The sequence below is a fragment of the Rattus norvegicus genome, chromosome 16 (assembly GCF_021556685.1).
Source record: "Rattus norvegicus strain SHRSP/BbbUtx chromosome 16, alternate assembly SHRSP_T2T, whole genome shotgun sequence".
NCBI lineage: Eukaryota > Metazoa > Chordata > Mammalia > Rodentia > Muridae > Rattus > Rattus norvegicus.
The window spans coordinates 74340665-74362156 of NC_141549.1; the positions used below are offsets into that span (position 1 = coordinate 74340665).

A 21492-nucleotide genomic window follows, 5' to 3' on the forward strand; every position below is an offset into this window, starting at 1 on the left:
CGAGAGCGTAGGTTAGCGAGATTGGGCTGTAACAATTTATCCTGCGTGGCTAGGGGAGCTGCAGCCCTAGTCGTTACTCAGCAGCCCCTCCCGCGGGGAAGGGATCGGATCCGAACGGGGCGGGCCGATCATTTAGTTCCTTATCACTAAAGCTCTGCCCGGAATTGAATCAGGAGTAATCAATGTTGTAAAGTACCCTTATGTTCTATTTAATCATCACAAGACTGCAAGACAGATGTTATTAATGCTTCCCAATTTCTGAATGAAGAAGGCCCTGAGAGATCAACTTGCTTAGTATGTTTGGACCTTAACATTTTATTACTTGCATACATGCCAAAAATATATTTCTATTTTCTCCTTGTATGGGGCTATCATTCTAGGATGGTGGCACACATCTTTTGATCTTCATAAATAACATTCTTATTTGCTGAAAATTAATTATAAAATTCTCACACATCCATGATAGGATTGTGAAATAGTACAGGGCTTTGGAAAACAGCTGGGTTGTTCATAAAACTTCTGACAGAATTAATTTATCTATCAGATCTACTTTTAAGTATACTCAAGAAATGGAAAACAAGGGGTGGTGTGTGTGTTTAATGCCAGCACCCAGGAGCAGACCAGCCAGCCTGGTCCATATAGACATAATAAGTTCCAGTACAGCCAGGGCAACATAGTGAGACCCTGTCTCAAACAACAGCAGCAGCAACACCAGAAACATGGAAAACATGTCCACATAAAAAGATTTAATACTTTTTAGCATCATTAATGATAATGGCCAAAAAATGGAAATAACTTGTATAGTTATCAGCTGATTTCTGGATTAACAAGCATGACTTACATTTTAGAACATAACATCTAGAAGGATATGAATCAATCTCTCTCTCTCTCTCTCTCTCTCTCTCTCCCTCCCCCCCTCCCCCCCCTCTCCCTCTCCATCCTCTCATATTTGTTTCATCGTGGAATGAACCTTGAATAGATCATGCTTGGTGGATGAAGTTAGTCACAAAGATTGCACCTCATATTGTGTGATTCCTTTTACATGTAGTGCCCATAGTAAGCAATTGGTAGGCTGCTGGGGTTGCGGACTGGGAGAAAGTGTTGAAAAACTGGGCTTTGAGGTGATACAGTGTTCTGAAGTTGGTGAAGATGGTTTCAAATTCTGAGTATCCTAAAAACCACTGAATTGTACATTTTAAAAGGGTAGGCTAAATTGTTTCTCTAAAAATTGTATAAGAAGAAAACCATGTAGTATTCATAAGTTAGCTGGAAAGAAGGATCTGTATTCCCTGTGCTGATTCCCTAAGTAGGATGGGATAAGTAGGCCAACGGACCTACTTTAATCACAGGATCTAGAAATGAAGGAGTCAGCCTTTAAGTGCCCAAATTGAAGATCAGTTGATGAGGAAAAGGAATGGAGCTTTAAACTAGCTTCTATCGAGTTTGCTCTGTTAGCAAACTAAAAGTCCGTCTTGTTGGGGAAAGACTTGCAAAGGTTCAGGTTTGCATCACGCAGGGACTTGTGCGGTTTGGAGTAGAGCTGTGCATATAGGGCAGATAATAGGGCTAGAGTAGTTTGAGATAAACTGGAGATGTATAGTGGGCATCTGTTAATTTTGTTTTGTTTCAAGACTGGGTTTCTCTGTGTATCGCTGGCTGTTCTGGAACACCATCTGTAGAACAGGCTGCCCTCCAGCTCACAGAGAGCTGCCTGCCTCTGCTTCTGCCTTTGCCTGTGCCTGTTGTCATAGATGTACTTTTTTTTTTTTTTTCAGATCCACAATCTTAACTTCATTGGTTTTTACTAAATTTTACAATATTTATCTGTGAAATTTAAAAAACATACAGGGCTAAGGAGATGGCTTACCTTGCATGAATACAGACTGGGCTGTGGGTCCCTGGGACCCACATAAATGTTGTGGCTGGGATGGCGCACCTGTGATTCCATCTTTAGAAGGTTGAGAAGGATCCTCATAGCTAGCGGCCATGGGTGAGGCAGAAGAGCTATTGAAGGAGTCAGCCTCGGGCCTCTCTGCATGTGCATCCCACACAGTTATGTCCTCATACATCTAAGACTTGACTGTTAATTGTTTTTCCCAAAGCAGGGTCTCTTGTATCCTAGGCAGGGTTTGAACAAACTATGTAGCCAAGGATGATCTTTACTTTTTCAGCTTCTTGCTTCTGCCTCTCAAATGCTGAGATATAGGTTAGCCCCGTCCTTCCTGGGTTTAAACTGACATATTTAAAACAGCTGCTGGTGGTCCATGCCTTCAATCCCAGCATTTGGGAGGCAGAGGTGAATCTCTGAATTCAAGGCTAGTCTGTACTGCAGAGCAAGTTCCCAGGATGGCCAGGCCTCATAGAGAAACTCTGTTTACAAGACAAAACAAAAATTACAAAATAACCAAACAAAATTAATATATTTAAATATGACACAGGGTAAAATTGGAAATCTACCACTTTCACAATTTTTTAAAAGAGAATGTCCAGGGCTAGAGAGATGGCTCAATGGTTGCTCTTCTAGAGGACCTGGGCAATTCAGCATCCACATGGCACCTCCAACTGACTGTAACTCTAGTTCCAACACCCTCTTCTGGCCTACTCAGGTACCAGCCACACAAACGATGCAAATAAATACATGTTTTTATAATATTTTTATCCCATTGCCACCAGAACTGGATGGTAGAATCCTATTGTGAAGACACCACATACTTTGTTTGCAGGACATAGAGAAGTCAAAGTGAAACTGAGCTGAAAGCTTTCTCCCGTCTGGCTAGTTTTCATAATGCCTGGAGTTGCTGTGCAGGCTGCTTGAGGAAACAGTCTTAACTAGATATGGATGTTGGTGTTCAAGAATTGCTTCGCAAACCACACAGACATCCATCTCTTTCGGACACGGATGGTCAACCAGGGCCATGGTCCAGATTTGGGAACCAATCCATGACCCCGAGCTAAGATTCTGCAAGGTTCTTAAGCCCCAAATTCATAAATATCTGTGCCAAGTTATTCCACCAATCAGGATTTAGAGATAGGGGATTTCCTCAGGACTAAGTCTTTGTTGTATGTTTATCTTGCTTCCATTGGTTGGAGTACTCACCTGTGGCAGGGGACTTGTTTTGTCCTAACTTGTCTACCAGGGCGGGACTTGTCTAACATTCATGACGAAACTTGCCAACTAGGACGTCAGTTACCCGCATACTTGTCTCTTTCTGCCAAGTAGGATATCAGTTCCCAGGGAGGTCTTGGGAATTTAAATTTTACTCAACCACTACTCAAAATGGAAGACTTATTCCAAATAGTTTCTTATACTGCTGCAGGTGTTTCTCTTATGTTGGGGTCCATCCCAGGGGCAGCTTATAAAGGCAAGTCCAGGGGTTGAGGATTTAGCTCAGTGGTAGAGCGCTTGCCTAGCAAACGCAAGACCCTGGGTTCAATCCCCAGCTCCAAAAAAAAGAAAAAGAAAAAATAAATAAAAAAAAAAAGGCAAGTCTGTAAGTGCAAGAAGTGCTGTTGGGTGGTTGGTTAGGGTCCAAGCTTATGGGTAAATAACTATACAAAACAGTTCTACTGATTTCTATTGTGATTGGTTTCCAAGGGCACAGAACCTAACAGAATATATAATCAACTTGGCATTAGAAAGTTTCCTAGTAACAGCAGAAACATATGAGAAAGTTTCCTTATAAATGGCAGGCTAGCCAGGTAACTATTACCTAGGCCTTAACATTTTACCTAGGTTCTAACAGTGGGCTCATGTTAAATCACTTGCCTGGCAAAATATACCTACCTGTGTGATGGAGGGGCATGGCTGCTGTAGGCTCCCGAACACTCTGTGTCTGAGTCCCACTCTACAGGAGAGAATTCATGCCTGGTGCTGCCAGCCTGTTCAGAGCCCTGTGGCAGGGAAGTCACGGACCCTGATGGGGGACTGCTGCTACTGTGGTGTGCTAAATGGACAGACTGCCAACCAAAGATTGTCCTTGTAATTATGTTTATGTTCCCAGATTGGTGCTGATCTCAGGTTTGGTCAACGGTTTGTTGGTGGTGGTAGTGGTAGTGGGGGTTGTGTGTGTGTTGTAGTGTGTGTTAACTAATAATGCTCAGATTCAAAACTGGTTACTGTGCTAAAAAAAGTCACTGCTAAGTGCTCAGTCCTGAAGAGGCCGGGCATTTTATCCCCTCCAAGGATCGAAGAACGTGTGGAGGGGGGGAGTGGATAGCATGTAAGGGCCAGAGGAAGGAGACGGGATTACGAAAGACTGTCTTCTGGGTGTGACATGATGGCCATGTTGATGAAGGCACAGCTGCTGGGTCACCTGTCTAAGACCTCACACCACTGGGCTCTGCAGCATTCCTCAACTCACCTTTCTGAGGATTTACAGGCCATAAACAGAGGCTAGTAGAGAGTAGCTGACAAGGCTTCCAGAGGAGAAGCTAATAGTTGCTGGGGATGGGGTTGGAGGTGGGTGTCAATGGTGTAGCCACTGTTGTCTGTGCTCCTGTAAATGACCCTCATCTATACTCATGTGAGCAACCGTAATTAAACATACTTAAGAGATTTGAGGTGACAAAAAAGATGAGATTGTTCTGAAGAGTGAGAATGTGAGCCTACTGACTTGTAATTGTTAACAGTGCTGAGTGCCCACTTGAGTAATAGTGTAAAGTGAAAACAGGCAGAGTGCCTTGGCACAGGGCTGCAATCCCAGCTTCTGAGGTAACTTAAGGGAGGATAGAAAATCTCCATAGGGGGTTGGGGATTTAGCTCAGTGGTAGAGCGCTTGCCTAGGAAGCGCAAGGTCCTGGGTTCGGTCCCCAGCTCCAGAAAAAAAAAAATCTCCATAGAACTCTGTCTCAAAATAAAATAGCAAATGGCTAGGGATGTACTACACTGGTAGGACACTTGCCTAGCATCACAGACTCTGGGTTTAATCTTCAGTATGAGAAGAAAAAAATCCAAACTAAACAAACAAACAAGCTAGAGAACTGCTCTCATTTCCTCTAAACAGCTAACTACTGCATTTCAGTGTGGTTTTTGTGAAGTGAGTCTGCCTGAAGAAAGAAAAACAAGAAACTATGGTGTCAGGAAGAGTGTGAATAGTGTGGAGGATCCTGGTTTAAATTGAACCTTAAAGAATCACCTGGAGGGACTGACTCTTAGAGTCTGAAGATTTAGGCTTGGGTTCACTACATCTAGGACAGTCGGCTTTATTGCTTGTTGTCTTGATAGAGAGTGTAGCTATACAATTACTTTAGGTTTAATCCAGCATAACCAACAAACCACAAAACCCATCTACATAAAGGAAATAAAAGTGGTTTGTGATGAGCCAAAAGTGCACTTAAACTATATGTTAAAGCAAAATAGCTCACCTTTTGGAAGAATAAAAACATGGTGTGCTCAGCTAGACAGTCAGAAAGGTTTCAGAACTGATTTGGAGGATTGTTACAAGAGTTAGAGCCTGCAAAGATGCTACTGTCACAGTGAGAGTTACCTTCCGGGGTGACTGTTCTGTATGAGTTGTTACTGAAGTTAGAAGCAGAAGGCTTGTCTGTAGGAGAAAGTACTGGACTACCAAAAAGATAGATGTCCTTGTGTAGTAATCATTTTGTGTGCCAGAGTTGTTAGGAAAGTATAATTGTATAATTCTAAATAGTGATGAATAACTTACTTTGTACTAGTTAAACAGGGTAAATATTTCATATCTGAATGTCTGTGACCAGAAGTATTTCAAGTTTCAGATTTTTGAAATCATAAAACATGAGTTATTTTGAAAGCAGGACTCACATCTAAACATGAAATTCTATTTACTTACAACTTTTACATGTGGCCTTGAGGGTAACTGCACAGCATTTTAATGCCCCTTCGTTTCGTTTGTTTTGCTGTGCTGGGGATGGAACCCAGAGCCTATAATGTGCTTAGTCAAGTGCTCTACTACAGAGTCACACACAACATTTTGACTGCAGCTCGTCAGATGAGATCAAGTATGAATTTTTCCTCTTAGGATGTCACATGAAAACTCTCATATCCAGAATTAGAGCAATTTGGATTTCAAGTTTTCAAATTGGGTATACTGAGAATATACCAATGATGAGTGGTAGTGACTGAAGTGGACGAAGGCATACTACTGTCTCTGGTTTTACTAGTCCTGTTGATATGGAATTCCTTTTTTTTTTTTTTTTTTTTTTTTGTCACTTCAAGTGGCATGCCATATAATTCATAAGACAAGTCTTTACCAGATATTCAGTAGTTGTTTTGGGGCATGTGGCTTTGTAATTTATCTTCTTAAATAATGATTATAATGCCTCTGTGCTAGAGCTCCTCTTTTGTCTGTTCTTTTTGATTCTCCTAATCTTGCCTCATGTTAGAAGTATTTGTTTTGCTTGTTTTGCTGTCTAACTGGTATTAAGGGTGAACTGGACATGTTAATGCTCCCTGTAGTTCTAGCACTAGAAGGAAGAGGCAAGAGAGTTGCAAGTTTGAGGCCTTGGTGTAGCAAATTTCAAGCTACTTGGTATATGTAGGGAAACTCTGTTGCAAAAGAAAGTATTAACAGCGGGAAGAATCGATTTAACTTGTTTCCCTTTTTTCCTTAGGAACAGCCACCATATCCTGGTTATAACTCTAACTACTGGAATTCTGTGCGACCCAGGGCTCCGTACCCAAGCACATACCCTATGAGGCCAGAGTTACAAGGCCAGGTATGGTTGAAAATTGGCGGATTTTCTTTCTTTCCTTTCCTTTCTTTGTTATTTGTTTGGTTTTTGTTTTTTGTTTCAGTGTCCTGGTTGTCCGGGAATTGGCTCTCTAGATCATACTGGCCTTGAATTCATAGGAACTTCTCCTCTGGAGTGCTGTAATTACTTTTAAAGACAGTTTTATATAGCACGGATGGCCTTGAACCTTGACCTTTGGCTAGGATTATAGGCCTCTTACCACATCAGTTTTATTCAGTGTTGGGGATCCAATTCAGGGTTTCTTGCAAACTTCAATCAAAACAGTTACTGGCGTATATTAAGTATATGATAATGGCCTTCATGACATTTTCCTCTTTTTATTTTATTAAATTTTTCATTCAGTATATTTTGATTAGTCTTTTCCATCACCCTGCTCCTCCCAGGTGTCCCCACCTCCCTTCCTCTCTTGTTCTTTGAGAGAGAGAGAGAGAGAGAGAGAGAGAGAGAGAGAGAGAGAGAGTTTGTGCTGCCAGCTTCTCCTAAATGTGGGCACCTGTTGTGTGGTTGCTATAGCCGGTGTCAACTCCATTTGGAGTAGCTGATCTCTCCTTCCCAGCAGGTGCCAACTACAGAGAGCTTCTTGGTAAAGGATAGGAGTTTGTGTCTACTTGCCTTTTTTCTTCTTCTAGGGTGTGGGTATATTGAGACAAAGTTTTTCCCTGTAGCCCTGGCTCATTTATGTAGACCAGCCATCTGCCTGGCTCTGCCTCCCAAGTGTAGGATTAATGGTATATGCTACCACACCCAACTGTGCTGGAGTGGCTGCCTTCTGAAAGAACCTTTTGCCCAGAATAGTGCCCAGACTGAGTGTTCTTCAAACAACTACTACTACTACTACTACTACTACTACTACTACTACTACTACTACTAATTCTACTACTTCTTTGTCGTCATCTTCTTCTTCTTCCTCCTCCTCCTCTTCCTCCTCTTCTTCCTCTTCCTCTTCCTCCTCCTCTTCTTCCTCCTCTTCTTCCTCCTCTTCCTCTTCTTCTTCTTCCTCCTCCTCCTCTTCTTCTTAGTTTGGTTGTTTTTTAATTTTTTTTAGATTTATTTGTTTATATGAGTACATGGTTGCTATCTTCAGACACACCAGAAGAGGGCATCGGATTTCAGATGGTTGTGAGCCACCATGTGGTTGCTGGGAATTGAATTCAGGACCTCTGGAAGAGCAGCCAGCGCTCTTAACCACTGAGCCATCTCTCCAGCTCTCCTCAATTTCTGACATTATTGATATCAAGTTACATGATATGTTTATGAGAACTGTCTTTGCAGGAAGTAAGTTATGGACAGTGTGGTGACAAAATGAAGATGTTTTCTTTTCAGGGACCATCTTGTGGGGCCACAGTGGCAAGTGGAGGTAGTGCTGGCTCATAAAGGCTCCAACGTCTTTGCTAGCAGGAATATCAGAGTGGCTTGACTAGGAAAGTGATCAGCCAGAACTAACTGGAACCAAAGTGGTGGAAATGGGGCCATTTAGAAGAGTGAAGTTTTACATTGTAGATGATTGGCAGATCAGCTACATGCTGCAGCTGGCCTATTAATGCTGGCTTTGTTCTCATGACATGCAGTTGGTCAGCCAGGAAAAGTAGTGGCACCAGAACTTTCTGTCAGGATATCTGGAGTATCCGGATATCTGGGAGTCCTTCATCCCAGTATTTGGCTGGGATGAAGGACAAGAAGATAATTGTAGCTATTAACAAAGACCCAGAGGTTCCGAGTTTCCAAATGCAGATATAGAATCCTCACAGATTCATTTAATGGTTCCTGAGATACTGAAGGAAAAAAATAGATGAAGGTCAGAATCGTTCCTTAAGAAAACTGTCAGGACTGTGGTGGCTTATTCCTTTATACCCAGCATTTGCGAGGCAGAGGCAGTTGGTTCTCTCTGTGTTCAAGGCCAACCTGACCTACAGAGCAAGTTCCCAGACAGCCAGGGCTACACAGAGAAACACTGTCTCAAAGAACCAAAAAATACATGAAAGAAGGAAGGAAAGAATCTATCAATATTCTGCTGAAATCATAGAATTTATAGTTTTGGGGAAAATTCTAACAGAAGCCACAGTGTCCTTTGATGAACCAATATTCCCTTTTAATTATTTGTAGTTCAAATAGTTATTTTGTGAAATTTTCTAATTCTGTAATATGTAATAAAGCTTTTTAAAAATTAATTAATGTAAGTGTATTAGATAATTGGAAGCTGGGCATGATGGCACATCTTTAATCCCAGCATTTGGGAGGCAGAGGCAGGCAGACCTCTTGAGTTTGAGGTCAGTGTGGTTTACAGAGTGAATTCCAGGACAGTCAGGGCCACACAGAAAAACCCTGTTTAGTAAAACCAAAAAAAGAAAAAGAAAAGAAAAAAGAGGCAGAGCTAAGGAGAATCACAAGTTCAGCACTAGCAGAAGCTTCACAGAGAACTTAAGAAGCCCCCTTTCATATAGACAGACATATAAAACTGAAAAACAAGGAAAGAATGAAAATAACTTTGCTTGTGCCGTCCTAATGTGACTGTGTCTGTGAAATGCGGCTTAAGCCTTTCCTCCATTGTCTGTTTACACCTGAAGCCATTATACACCTTTTAATGATTAAATTCAGCTTTGGTATTCTGTTTGTGTATGAGTGTGTGCTGTGGTGGCCAAAGTGTGCCATGGTGCACTTGTGGAAGTCAGAAGAGAGCTTTTTAGAAGTTCTTTTCCCTGGATCAAGGGATAAGCCTCACGTCATGCCATTAGGCTTGCAAAACAAGCACTTTTACCCATTAAGCTATCTCCACTGCCCCATTGCACACTTCTGTGTTTGCCTGTCACATGCAGTTTACAGACTCAATGACAAGAACTTCTTTGTTCTCACCCCCGTAGCTCTTGGCCTTTTGAATTAGGGTCTGTGATCAACCATCCAGCTTCTTCTTCATTTCCTTTTATAATAAGGAAAATTTCAAACAAAGGTAGAAACAAATGTTCCTCTCAGCTTCAACAAGTCTCAGTACTTGACCATATTATATTTATCTTGGGAGTGTTTTGAAACAAATACCAAATAGTGTAGTTTTGTTGCTTGTAAATAAATGTGTGTTTATTTAAAAACAACAAAACAAAAAATCCTTCCATTTTGTGGTAGTTTAAATGAGACTGTCCCCAGTAGACTCTGACATTTGAACCATTGGTTCCCAGTTGGTGGTACTTTTGGGACATTTAAGAAAGTATGTTTGTTAAAGTATGTCTTGTTTAAGGAAGTATGTCATGGGTGGGAGTGGAGGGTTGGGGGTAGGCTGATAGGCTTTAATAAAGACTTGAGCCACTCCCAGCTTGTTTTTTTAATTTGTGCTTGTAGTTTACAGCGTGAGCTCTCAGGGTTGGTGAGATGGCTCAGTAGTTAAGAGGACTGGCTGCTCTTCCAGAGAACCTGGGTTCAGTTCCCAGCACCCACATGGTAGCTTACAACTGTCTGTAACTCCAGTTCAGGGGACCCAACATCTTCACACAGACACACATGCAGGCAAAGCATCAATGCATGTGTAATAAAAATAAGTAAATTAAATTTTTTTCTAAAAATAAAAATAGAATAGTCCTAAAGCATTTAGATTCTATAATATTTTGTGTAACTTATTTTTAAAGTGTTATTTTTATATTTGTATGTATATATGTATGCGTGTGTTTGTTTGTGTTTTACCTGCGCGCATATATATATATATATGTATACACACACACACACACACACACACACACACGTATGCAGTGCCTGTAGAGACTAGAAGGGCATCAGAATTCCAGAAGTAGAATTACTAATGGTTGTAACCTGGGTCCTCTGGAAGAGCAACCAAGTGCCCTTAACTGTTGAGACATCTCTCTGTCCCTGTACTATTTTGTCTAATTACAAATATTATACTTGACAGCTTTGTGCCTGTGACTTTTTAAGACTTATTTATTTTAATTATATGAGCATATTGTATCTATCTCCAGACACAACTAAAAGAGGGCATCAGATCCTGTTACAGGTGGTTGTGAGCCACCATGTGGTTGCTGGGAGTCGAACTCAGGACCCCTGGAAGAGCAGTTGGTGCTCTTAACCCCTGAGCCATCTCTCTAACCTGTGACTTTTTTTATAGTGGAGTGATTTCCTTGGGAAGCTGGAGTACAGACCAAAAAGTCACATGATACTGTATCAAATCTTGGCCTTTATATTCTATTAAAGAGTTCTTCTTTCAGACTGAAAACCTCAAGGGCTTATGAGGAATACATTACTTGGCTCTTTAATCTTTTATTGTTTCTGACCACACACACACTTCTTCAGGTATATTTTGTTTCTCTGGTTTTAATTTGTTTCTAAACCAGGTTCTACTAATGTAGGCCAAGGTCTTCTACCTTGTAGTCATCCTGCCTCATCTTCCTTAGTACTGGGGATTACAAGTGTGTACACACAATTAGGGCTCCTCCCTTCCCTCGAATAATGTCACACTATGTGGACGACTAGCTACAAACTTGAAATTCTTCCTGGTACATCCTGCTGGGAGTAACATTTACAAGAAAACATGATTCTGTGTGTCTCCTATTTTAAAAAAACTAAAGTGAAACTAGGGAGATAGTTTAGTGGACAAAATGCCTTCCATGCAAACGTGATGATCTCAGTTTGGATTCCCAGAACCGCATAAAGACCGAATGCAGTAGCCCATGTGTCTGTATTCTCTAGCCTGCCTGGGATTTAAAACAGTAAATAAGAGGCCTTGTGTCAAACAAATTTAAAGGCAAGTTGAAAGACAAGGTCTCACTATCTAGGTTGTCCTCTGACCTCCACAAGCATGCTGTGACACATGCATCCTCCATATCATGCACATTCTCTCTCTCTCTCTCTCTCTCTCTCTCTCTCTCTCTCTCTCTCTCTCTCTCTCACACACACACACACACACACACACACACACAGAGGTGGGGGGGCAAACAAATAATACAAAACATAAGGTAATAGTTGAAGTTAAGGCTTAGCTTTAATCTTATTTGGAGCACTAAGCAGGATCTGGATATGAGCAATGTAATAGTCTGTGTAGGTGATTTAAGACCACAGGAAAACAGATTGGCATTGTATCTTGGAGGTGGCACACCTGTCTGACACACACAAGGCCCTGGGTTTAGTTCCCAGCACTGTTTAAAACAATAACCAAACTATAATAACCACAGTAGTAAACAGTATAGTGAAGAATTTCCCTGTTATCTGTTGTTGTCATCAGGAAAGCAGGGTGATTGCTTAGTTCAATATGACTGGGGTCATTTCTCGAACTCATCGTGATACTTATAGTAATGTAGTCACCATCTTTTGAACAAATTGTGTATCTGCTAAATCTTTTTTTGTTGTTGTTTTGTTATCTCAGTTTTTCCTAATAATCCTGCAAGGAAAGTTTTGGCCTTCATTTTCCTATTAGAGAAACTGAAGCTAAGAGTAACTAAATATAAACTATTAGAGAATGTTTCTGATTTTTTTCTTTCTATTATATGATTTTTTCCCCCTCTACCTTGTTCCCCAGGATTCCTAGAGTTGCCTTCTGTGAGCAAACGTTCTCCTCTTAGACATGTAGTTGTGAGTTAAATGTAAGAAAATGTTATCTGTCATCACAATATAGGCTTCCATCGATGTCCCATAACTTCAGTTTATAATCTGAGTTCAGTGCCTGGCGTGTGATATAGAGACTAGAGAAGAGAAAGAGCACCTCAGAGACTGCTTACTGACACCTTTACTTCCTAAAGTTTTCAAGGTTGAACATTAAGGGCATTTTAGCCCTTCAGCCCATTATCTTTTCCTCTCTGATTACCTTTTTTCAGAGTCTGAATTCTTACGCAAATGGAGCATATGGCCCACCTTACCCTCCTGGCCCTGCAACAGCAAGTGCTGCCTCTTACTCTGGGGCTTACTACGTACCTGGCTATGCTCAAGGCACTTACTCCACGGACATTCCTAGCACCTACCGTTCACCTGGTAACAGCCCGACTCCAGTGTCGCGTTGGATGTATCCCCAGCAGGACTGTCCGACAGAAGCGCCTCCTCTGCGGGGTCAGGTGCCGGGGTATCCTGCTTCACAGGTAAGCAGCCTCCTGGGAAGGAAAGAAAGCGCCTCTATTTCCTGAATTTCAAATAGTGGAAAGTTACCCATTTATACTAGTGCTGTTTAGGAAGACAAGTGGAGCCATGTACACTGTGTACACCTTCAACCCCAGTTTTCAGGAGGCAGAGGCAGGTGAAGCCCTTGTAGTCATGACCATTCAAGACTATGTAGTGTGACCTTGTCTCAAAAACAACAAAACAGAAAATACTGTAGTCATTCAGAGATTATTTGACAAATGGAGAAATGGAGTTTCTTTTATATTGATGCCTAAATGGATTTGGCTGAAGTGACCTTAAAAATGCCATAATTCTAACTCTTTTAAATCCTAACATTTTATTATTGTGTGCATGGTAGGAGTTGTGAGGGATGACATACATGTACCACAGGACAATTTTGTGGAGTGTGTTTTCTCTTCACTTTCTGTGGGTTCCATGGATCAAACTCAGGTCTCCAGACTTGCATAGCAAGTGCCTTTACCCACTGAGCCATCTCTCTGGCCCATAATTTATATTTTTTTCTGTTTGTTTTTTTCTTTTTCTTCTTTGAGACCAGGTCTTCGTATGTAGCCCTGGGCACCTGGACCTCCATGTACAGACCTAGTTGGCCTCAAACTCACAGCAAATTGCCTACCACTCACTCCTGAGTGCTGGGACTAGGGACATAATGCCACTACACCTGCTCCTCTTTTGTTCTCTCTTATTCTTATTATTTTTAATTCTATGCATACTCTCATGGCTGTGTTCATGTACATGAATGCGGGTACTCACAAGGCCGCAAGAGTGAGCATTCATGGAACTGGAGTGACAGGTTTGGGAACCACCTGCTATGGTATCTAGGACTTGAACTTGAGTCCTCTAGAAGAGCAGTATGTGCTCTTAACCACTGCCACATTTCTCCAGCCCCCATAAAGTTTGTAATAGATCTTTTGTTGCTGCTTGAAGCTTTCCCTGACTGAACCTTTCCTAACACTGTTGGATGTGTTACCGTGCTGTGAGTGTGCCGAGCGTATTTGTTGTTTGGAGAACACTCTGCTGTCTGCATGTTTACAGTGTGTGCATTCATTCATCTGTATGTTTTTGGAAAATACATGCTTCATCCAGTGAATTTGAAGACTAACTCATGAGTCTTTCACCAACTCTGTTCTTTGTGTTTTGGGAGCCAGGTTTTCTCAGGTGTGGAGAATTTTTGGTAACTGATTAATGAGTTACTAGCAGGTCAGGACCTCTCTGTGCTATTTTTATTACTTTTAAGCTTTGTTTTTTTAAGCAGTGATCAATGAGCATACCAGCACATTTGTTTTTCCCAATCTAGAACCCTGCAATGACCTTGCCCCATTATCCTTACGGAGATGGCAACCGCACTGTGCCACAGTCTGGAGCAACTGGACGACCACAAGATGATGCATGGGCTTCTAGTGCTTACGGGATGGGAGCCCGTTATCCCTGGCCTTCAGCTGCACCCTCAGCCCCCTCTGGGAACCTGTACATGACGGAAAGTGCTTCACCATGGCCCGGTAACAGTTCTCCTCAGCCACCTCCTTCACCTCCACCCCAACAGCCTAAGGTAGGAGGCCTTCCAAATGCAGTTCTTTTGATCTCTAGGCAATTAAGAGGATATAAGATGACACTTCTTTGGATTAGTCTATTAAATGCAAAAATGTTGGTCGTTGCTACCCTATGGCATTATGTTAGCTTAGATTGTTATACTTTTATAAATAGTATTATTTGGGGATTTTTTTATTTTTTAGGTTTTTATCTTTTTGTAATTTTTTCATTATTTTTATGTGTATGAATATATTGGCTGCCTCTGTTTATGCTATGTAATTTTTCATTATTTTTATGTGTATGGTATACTGGCTGCCTCTGTCTATGGGCCACATGTGTACTCGGTGCCCTTGGAGGCCAGAACCCCTGGAACTTGAGTTACAGACAATGATGACCTACCTTGTAGCTACTGACAATCAAATCTGGGGTCCTGGGGAGAGCGGCCAATGCTCTTACCTGCTGGCCATCTCTCCAGCACCGTATCTTTTTTTAAAAAAAAGACAGGAAAATGCTTCTTTTCTACTGTGATACTATCTGAATATTAAGTAGAATCAAGGGATTATTTTACAGCCTCATGATTTGCAGCAGGAGGGAAAACAATGTGAAATAGCACACATTGGCTTGTGTGCTGGCTTTACCTAAGCCACAGACACACTTTCTGCTTTTGCCTATGCTCTGCAAGCTTTTACTATTTGAGGGAAACTAATGATGAATTGTGAGTAGTAAGATGGGCTGGGGGTGTTCCCAAGAATGACTTGTACTGGGTAGATTCCAACTGTCACATTTATGAATTCTGTGCCTGTTGCTTGAAAGGACTCTCCTGTCATCTTCTGACAGTGCTGACCTCTGATGGTTACTTAGGAGCCAGTTTTGTGGGAATCTTTTCAAGTACTGTCCTGGTTGGTAAAAGATGTGTACTAACATCTGATGTTGATAGCTTCCATGAAAACAGCTTTCTTTTTTCTGTCTTCCATTCCAAGGACTCCTCATATTCCTATAGCCAATCGGGTCAAGGCATGAACCGGCACAGCTTTCCTTGCAGCGTCCGTCAGTATGAATCTCCGGGAGCAGTGAACAATGATGAATCAGACCTTTTGGATTCTCAAGTCCAATATAGTGCTGAGCCGCAGTTGTATGGGAATACCAGCAGTGAGCATCCAAGCAACCAAGTTCCCAGTAATAATCTCCCTGAAGAGTGTTTCTCTTCAGATGAAGGCACTCCTCCAAGTATTAAAAAAATCATACATGTGCTGGAGAAGGTCCAGTATCTTGAGCAAGAAGTAGAGGAGTTTGTGGGGAAAAAGACAGACAAAGCCTACTGGCTTCTGGAAGAAATGCTGACAAAGGAACTGTTAGAACTGGATTCTGTTGAAACTGGGGGCCAGGACTCTGTGCGTCAGGCCAGGAAAGAAGCTGTTTGTAAGATCCAGGCCATACTGGAAAAGTTAGAAAAAAAGGGATTATGAAATAATTCGGAATGCAGCGGAAGCCTGTTAATGATTTGGCCAAAGAACTCTTTAATTTGGTTAGTTCCCATCTTTTGAAATGCCTGTTGTGACAAGAAGCAACACATTCCAACTTTCTTCTGAGCTAAAACTTGAAAGGAAAAAGAACTGGAAAAGCCAGCAGAGGAATGGAATTGCAGCAGTGACAAGATTCTTTTCAGTTTTCAGATGACTGCACATAATAGGAAACTGGAATTATCAGTATTGCCAAGTAGACCTACTTCTTACGAAACCCACTGATGTCTGGAGGCTGCTGCTTATCAGGTCGCAGGAGGGAGATAGACTTATGTAACAGGTTGTCAAAAACCGGATCTGAGACAAGCAGGCTGTTTTGTAAGCATCTGGACTGTCACATTTTTGTGCATTGTGACTGCATATACTTCATGTGTATATTATAGCCTAGACTCTTGGACCTCTGTTCTGTTTTCTTACCAGCAGGTCACAGATGTAATACTATTCTACTTCTTCGTACATTTTGTAGTAATATGTTTAATATAATCAAATATTGGCAGCCAGATAGGTGAGCAGTTCTGAATGAATTCATATCCTTTTACCACTTGAATATATTGCAGTGTGTAGTGGGCTCCTAAAGTCATTTGTCCCCCTTCCTGTGTAGCATGTTACGTTACGTTCTTCCCACTTCTGCTTTTCATGATGGGGAAGGTGACTCTGAAAATTACATTAACATAAGAATGACAATGTTTGCCACATTCTTTGCTTTGTTGTATTTGGATAAAGATCTCTGAAATTGCTTTTTTAAGAAAAATATCTTTTGGCTATTACTGCTTCTATAAAGAGCCTTATGATAAAAAAGTGGAAACTTAAATGCCACAGTTAGTATAAATAGTGACTGCAAAAAAGTAACAAATATGATTATTTAATAACACTGGTCTCCATTCGGTAGGTCTGTGGGACAGATCTGAGCTCAGTGTGTAGCTGATAGAAGGAAAAGGAGGAGATTCATGCTCAGGGAATGAGTCAGCCTTAGCTGAAGTGGAAAATTAACACTTTTAATTTAAATTTGGTCTTTATTTTGTAGGATAAATTGCATAGAATTGCCTGTTTCATAAGAAAGATGTTTATCATTAATAATAGTCAATTTAGAGCTGAGTTTAAGAAAAGGGGCCTTTTTTGGTTATCTGTGTATGTTATACAGAGACAGGTAAATAATTTACCCTTTAAGCCTAAAGTGAGATCTAGCATACAGTATCCACTTTCGCAACAAAGGCAGTTTCTTAGTAAAATATCAAGGTGATGCTTTCTTCTAGACTAGCCGGCCTTTATGTTAGTGATACTAAGCATACAGCCATCCTTCTACTCACAAGAAGCAAACCGATGCCAACATACGATGAGAAGAAATGTAGTAAGAATATTGTCTAGGGGCTGGAGGTGTGGCTCCGTTAGTAGAGTGTTTGCCTACCGTACATGAAGTCCTAGGCTAATCCCCAGTGTTGTATAAACAAGTGTACATACCTGGCTCAGCACTTGGGAGGTGAACACAAGAAGGCGGCAAGTTTAAGGTCATCCTTGGCTACATAATAAATTCAAGGCTAGCCTGAGCCAAGTAAGATCCTGTCTCCAAAAACAAACAGAATAAGTGATTCAAGAAGTGATCATTTTATACCAGGAGTCTGTAGTTTTTAAAAGACTTTATTTGGCTGGGTTTGGTGGTGTACATTTTAAATTCAGGCAGAGGAGGCCGGTAGATCTCCTGAGTTCAAGGCCAGCCTGGTCTACAGTTCCTGATCAGCCAAGGCTACAGAATAAGACAGTATCAAATCCACCTCATCTCATCTAAGCTTTCTATCTCTACCAATCTATCTACCTATCTTACCAACCATCTATCTAATCAATCATCTGTCTATGGGGTGTGTGTTTTGTATTTATGAATTTCATTTCTGAGACAGAATTTCATGCCAGGTTGGCCTTAAACTTTTGCATGCAGCCTAAGACACCCTAGAAGTTCTGGTCCTCCCGCCTCACTTTGTGTTACAAATGTGGTGCTAGGCAAGCACTGTACTGAGGTATAGCTGTAGCCCTGATTCTCTTATATAGGATATATACATAAAAGAATATATAAATGTTTTTAAAAGGTTTTTTAAGCTGGATTAGTCGCACACACCTGTCACTCCAGCATTCAGAGGCAGAGGCAGAGGCAGGTAGATAGATCTCTGAATTTGAGACCATCTTGGTCTTCATAGTGCTAGACTAGCCAGGAGTGAGATCTAACTACCCCTCAAACAGTTCTCTATAAAAGTTTGACAGCTATACTTAAAAGTTTAAGAGGAGAAACCTTAAAGCTGTGTTGCCACTGAGACAGTGATAGATTCAGAAGAAAACATGTCTGCTTAACTTACGCTGCCCAAGATGCCAATTAATTCATTTGTGTATAGGTACAGGTTATGCACAAATGTACATATATGTGTATATACCTTAAGTTATTTTTTGAACTACTAACATGATTTTAAGCTTACAGAGGAGTTGTAAAAATAGCATTCCTGCGTATCCTTCGTTCACCTTCCCTTTGTTTGACATCATCTCTGATGAAAACATTTGTCAAAATTAAGAGTTAATAGTGCTATAATAGTAGCCGAAGTGGCCAGCTAGCAGTAGATGCTTTATCTTTTCAGTAGCATCCTTTTAACCGTTCAGAGCCTATTTTGCATTTGGTTGTCTGTCTCAGTAGCCTCTCGCTCTGTGCCATTATACCATGAGGATAGCGGGTGTTGTCATGTGTTTCTGGAGTGGTTCACATCGAGCACTCTTCTAAAGTGGTGTCTGCTAGGATCCTCTGCTGTAAGCTTTTCCCCTGCTTCCCTTTGTAATTACTAAGTATTTGCTAGAGACACTTTGAGACTATGCAAACATCCTGTTTCTGCTTAGTTTGCCTTTGACTATCTCCTGGCCGATCTTGCTTGTGGCATTTACTACTGTGGTGTTTAAATGGTGATTTTCTATTCTCATTTCTTCTATATTTAATAATTGAAATTCTTGAAGGGACTGTGGTTTATGGATTTATATTTTTAATTATAACAAGATATTCAGGATAGGTATAAACTCAGAACTTAAAGATATAAATTATGTTAATTGATTCCAGTGGCCAGTATCAAAGAAAAAAAAAGCAACATTTGTGACCTGTCTTTGAAAATGTAATCAATTTAAGGAGGAAACTAGTATTTATGATTTGTAAATTTTGTTAGACTTTTGACTTGAACTTGATTTGAAACTGAAACAATTTTCTTTTGAAATTCACATCTAGACTTTTTTAAGGTGTCTAAATTTATATTACTTTGGGGGTCATTTTTGTCAAAATCTTGAATAAAGTTACCTACACCTGGCATGATAAACCGCTGTTTTCTCTCTAGCACCTGTGTTCAGGTAAAATACCAAGGATAACACTAAACAGACCAGCCCTACCTAATGACGCTTCTGGAGCCTGGTGGGTTCTTCTCCACCTACTGCTGTGTGCTGCTTTTACAGGCTTTTAAAAAAAGAGGTTTGTAAAACCAAAAATAATCAACAATAAAAGAAATAAATAGTGCTTTAGTTAGTTGGTATAAACAGTAACCTTTAACAAGTTTTGTTTTTTGGTTTTTTTTCCCCCCATTGGAAGGTATAGACTAAATTGTCTTGTAAGAAAAGTCTTGAGAGGGTAAATAGTTTCTTTTCTTTCCTTTTTTTTTTTCTGGAGCTGAGGACCGAATCCAGGGCCTTGCGCTTGCTAGACAAGCGCTCTACCACTGAGCTAAATCCCCAACCCCTTGATTTTCTTTTTTAATCATTTTTTAAAGTTGTAAGTTTAGGGCAGGTGAAGTCTCTCAGTGGGTAAAGGTACTTAACCTCAGATCTGAAGACCTGAGTTGAATCCCCAGGACCCATAGAGGGAAAGGAGAGACCTGAATGGTTTTCCGTGTGCATGTCCCCGCCACCACCACCACCACCCTCAAAAATAAGTATATAAAAATATTTATGTTCTGAGTTTAATGAGTCAAATTATGAAAAACAGCAATCTACTGGTCCACCCCCACCCCCACCCCCCCCGTTTTCTTCCCCTCCGAAGGCAACCTCTTAAAAGGTTTGTTAGATTCATAGCTGGGCAGTGCTTGTACCTTTAAACCCAGCACTGGGGAGGCAAAGGCAGGCAGATCTCTGAGTTCAAGGTTAGCCGGGTCTATAAAATGTTTTAGGCACAGAGAAACCCTTGTTTTGAAAAACAAAATTTTGTTAGGGTTACTATTTTAGGTGTTTTGAGTGTTTTGCTGTGTGAATGAGTGTTCAATGTATATGCCTGCTGCCCTTGAAGACCTGAAGAGGGCATTGGATCCTCTGGAACTGGAGTCACAGTTAAGAGTGACTGCCATGTGAGTGCTGGGAATTGAACCCCAGGACCCCTGCAAGAGCAGTCAGTGCTCTTAACTGTTAGCTTACTCTCCAGCCATCACTTTCCAATGTAAAATATACTTGGGAAATGTATCCCTGACTAAATAACACAATTGTATTTTTTCTCTTGATCTTAGAGCTCTGTTGTTTTGTGAGACAGTCACATGTGCAGATTGGCTCTGAGCTAGCTCTGTAGCCCAGGCAGGGTAGCTTTGGAATGTGCTCTTCTTACCTCATCCTGCAGGAATTGGGGATTACTGTACCGTCCCACGCTTCCTACAGGATGATAGGTGTTTCTTTTTCTGCCACTTCCACCATCTGGCTCAGTCTGTCCCTCCACACTTCTGAATACATTTCTTTGTCATTACTAACCAGGGCTCAGTCCTGTAGTGAGTGGGATTTCTTGAACGACTTGTTTTCCCAGGAATGAATCTTTTGTCTTACTTGAATGCCTGTGTCCTTAATGATCTATTTGGACTCTGAGTATTTTCTCAAGATCTGCACATTGTTTCATTTTGTTTCAGATTCCTGGGGAAGTTTGCTGGAGCCTTTCTTTCCACAAGGGAATAGATGGAGAATTCCCTTTGCCTCGTGTCTTCCTCTATTGCATGTTGTGATGGTTTGAATATGCTTGGCCCAGGGAGTGGCACTATTAAGAGGTGTGACCTTGTTGGAGTAGGTGTGTCACTGTGGGTATGGGCTTAAGACCCTCCTCCTAGATGCTGCCATGCTCCCACCTTGATGATGATAAACTGAACCTCTGAACCTGTAAGCCAGCCCCAATTAAATGTTGTCCTTTGTAAGAGTTGCCTTGGTCATGGTGTCTATTCACAGCAGTAAAACCCTAACAAAGACACATGTGTGGTTTTGGTGGTGGTAGTAGTTTTTTGTTTTGTGTCCATTTTTTTTTTTTTTTGTTTTTCTTTTCTTAACCTATTTCAAGAGATGTATTTTTAGTAGCTTCATATAAAGTGTTTGATTTTTAGATCTTGTGTAACTTTTTTTTTAAATCAGTAATGTTAATTTTATTCCTTCCAGTTGACTGTCAGCAGTGAAACAGGAAAGTCAGCTACAAAATAGGAGAGCTGCTTTCAAATGGGCTGGGGTTCTCAGCACTGCTGCTAAGACTCCAGGGGCCTTTTAGTGCCTTCAACATTCCCACACAGGGCAAGGCCACTCACTGTCTGGTCTTTTCGCAGTTTTTTGAGAGTCTCACCTATTTTCCCTGCCACTGGCTCCGTAAGCCTGG

The 21492-nt window shown here is 41.1% G+C and overlaps 2 protein-coding genes across 1 annotated transcript in view; both read left to right on the forward strand.

Moving 5' to 3' along the window:
* Bag4 (BAG cochaperone 4) overlaps nucleotides 1-16378 on the forward strand; it is a 17246-nt gene extending 868 nt beyond the window's left edge. The window contains 4 exon segments of the mRNA NM_001025130.1: nucleotides 6589-6693; nucleotides 12534-12791; nucleotides 14126-14377; nucleotides 15339-16378. Of these exon segments, the coding sequence (NP_001020301.1) occupies nucleotides 6589-6693; nucleotides 12534-12791; nucleotides 14126-14377; nucleotides 15339-15824 (1101 nt within the window). The 3' untranslated portion in view covers nucleotides 15825-16378.
* Erich1 (glutamate-rich 1) overlaps nucleotides 1-21492 on the forward strand; it is a gene marked incomplete at its 5' end in the record, with an annotated part of 52793804 nt that overhangs the window by 43470105 nt on the left and 9302207 nt on the right.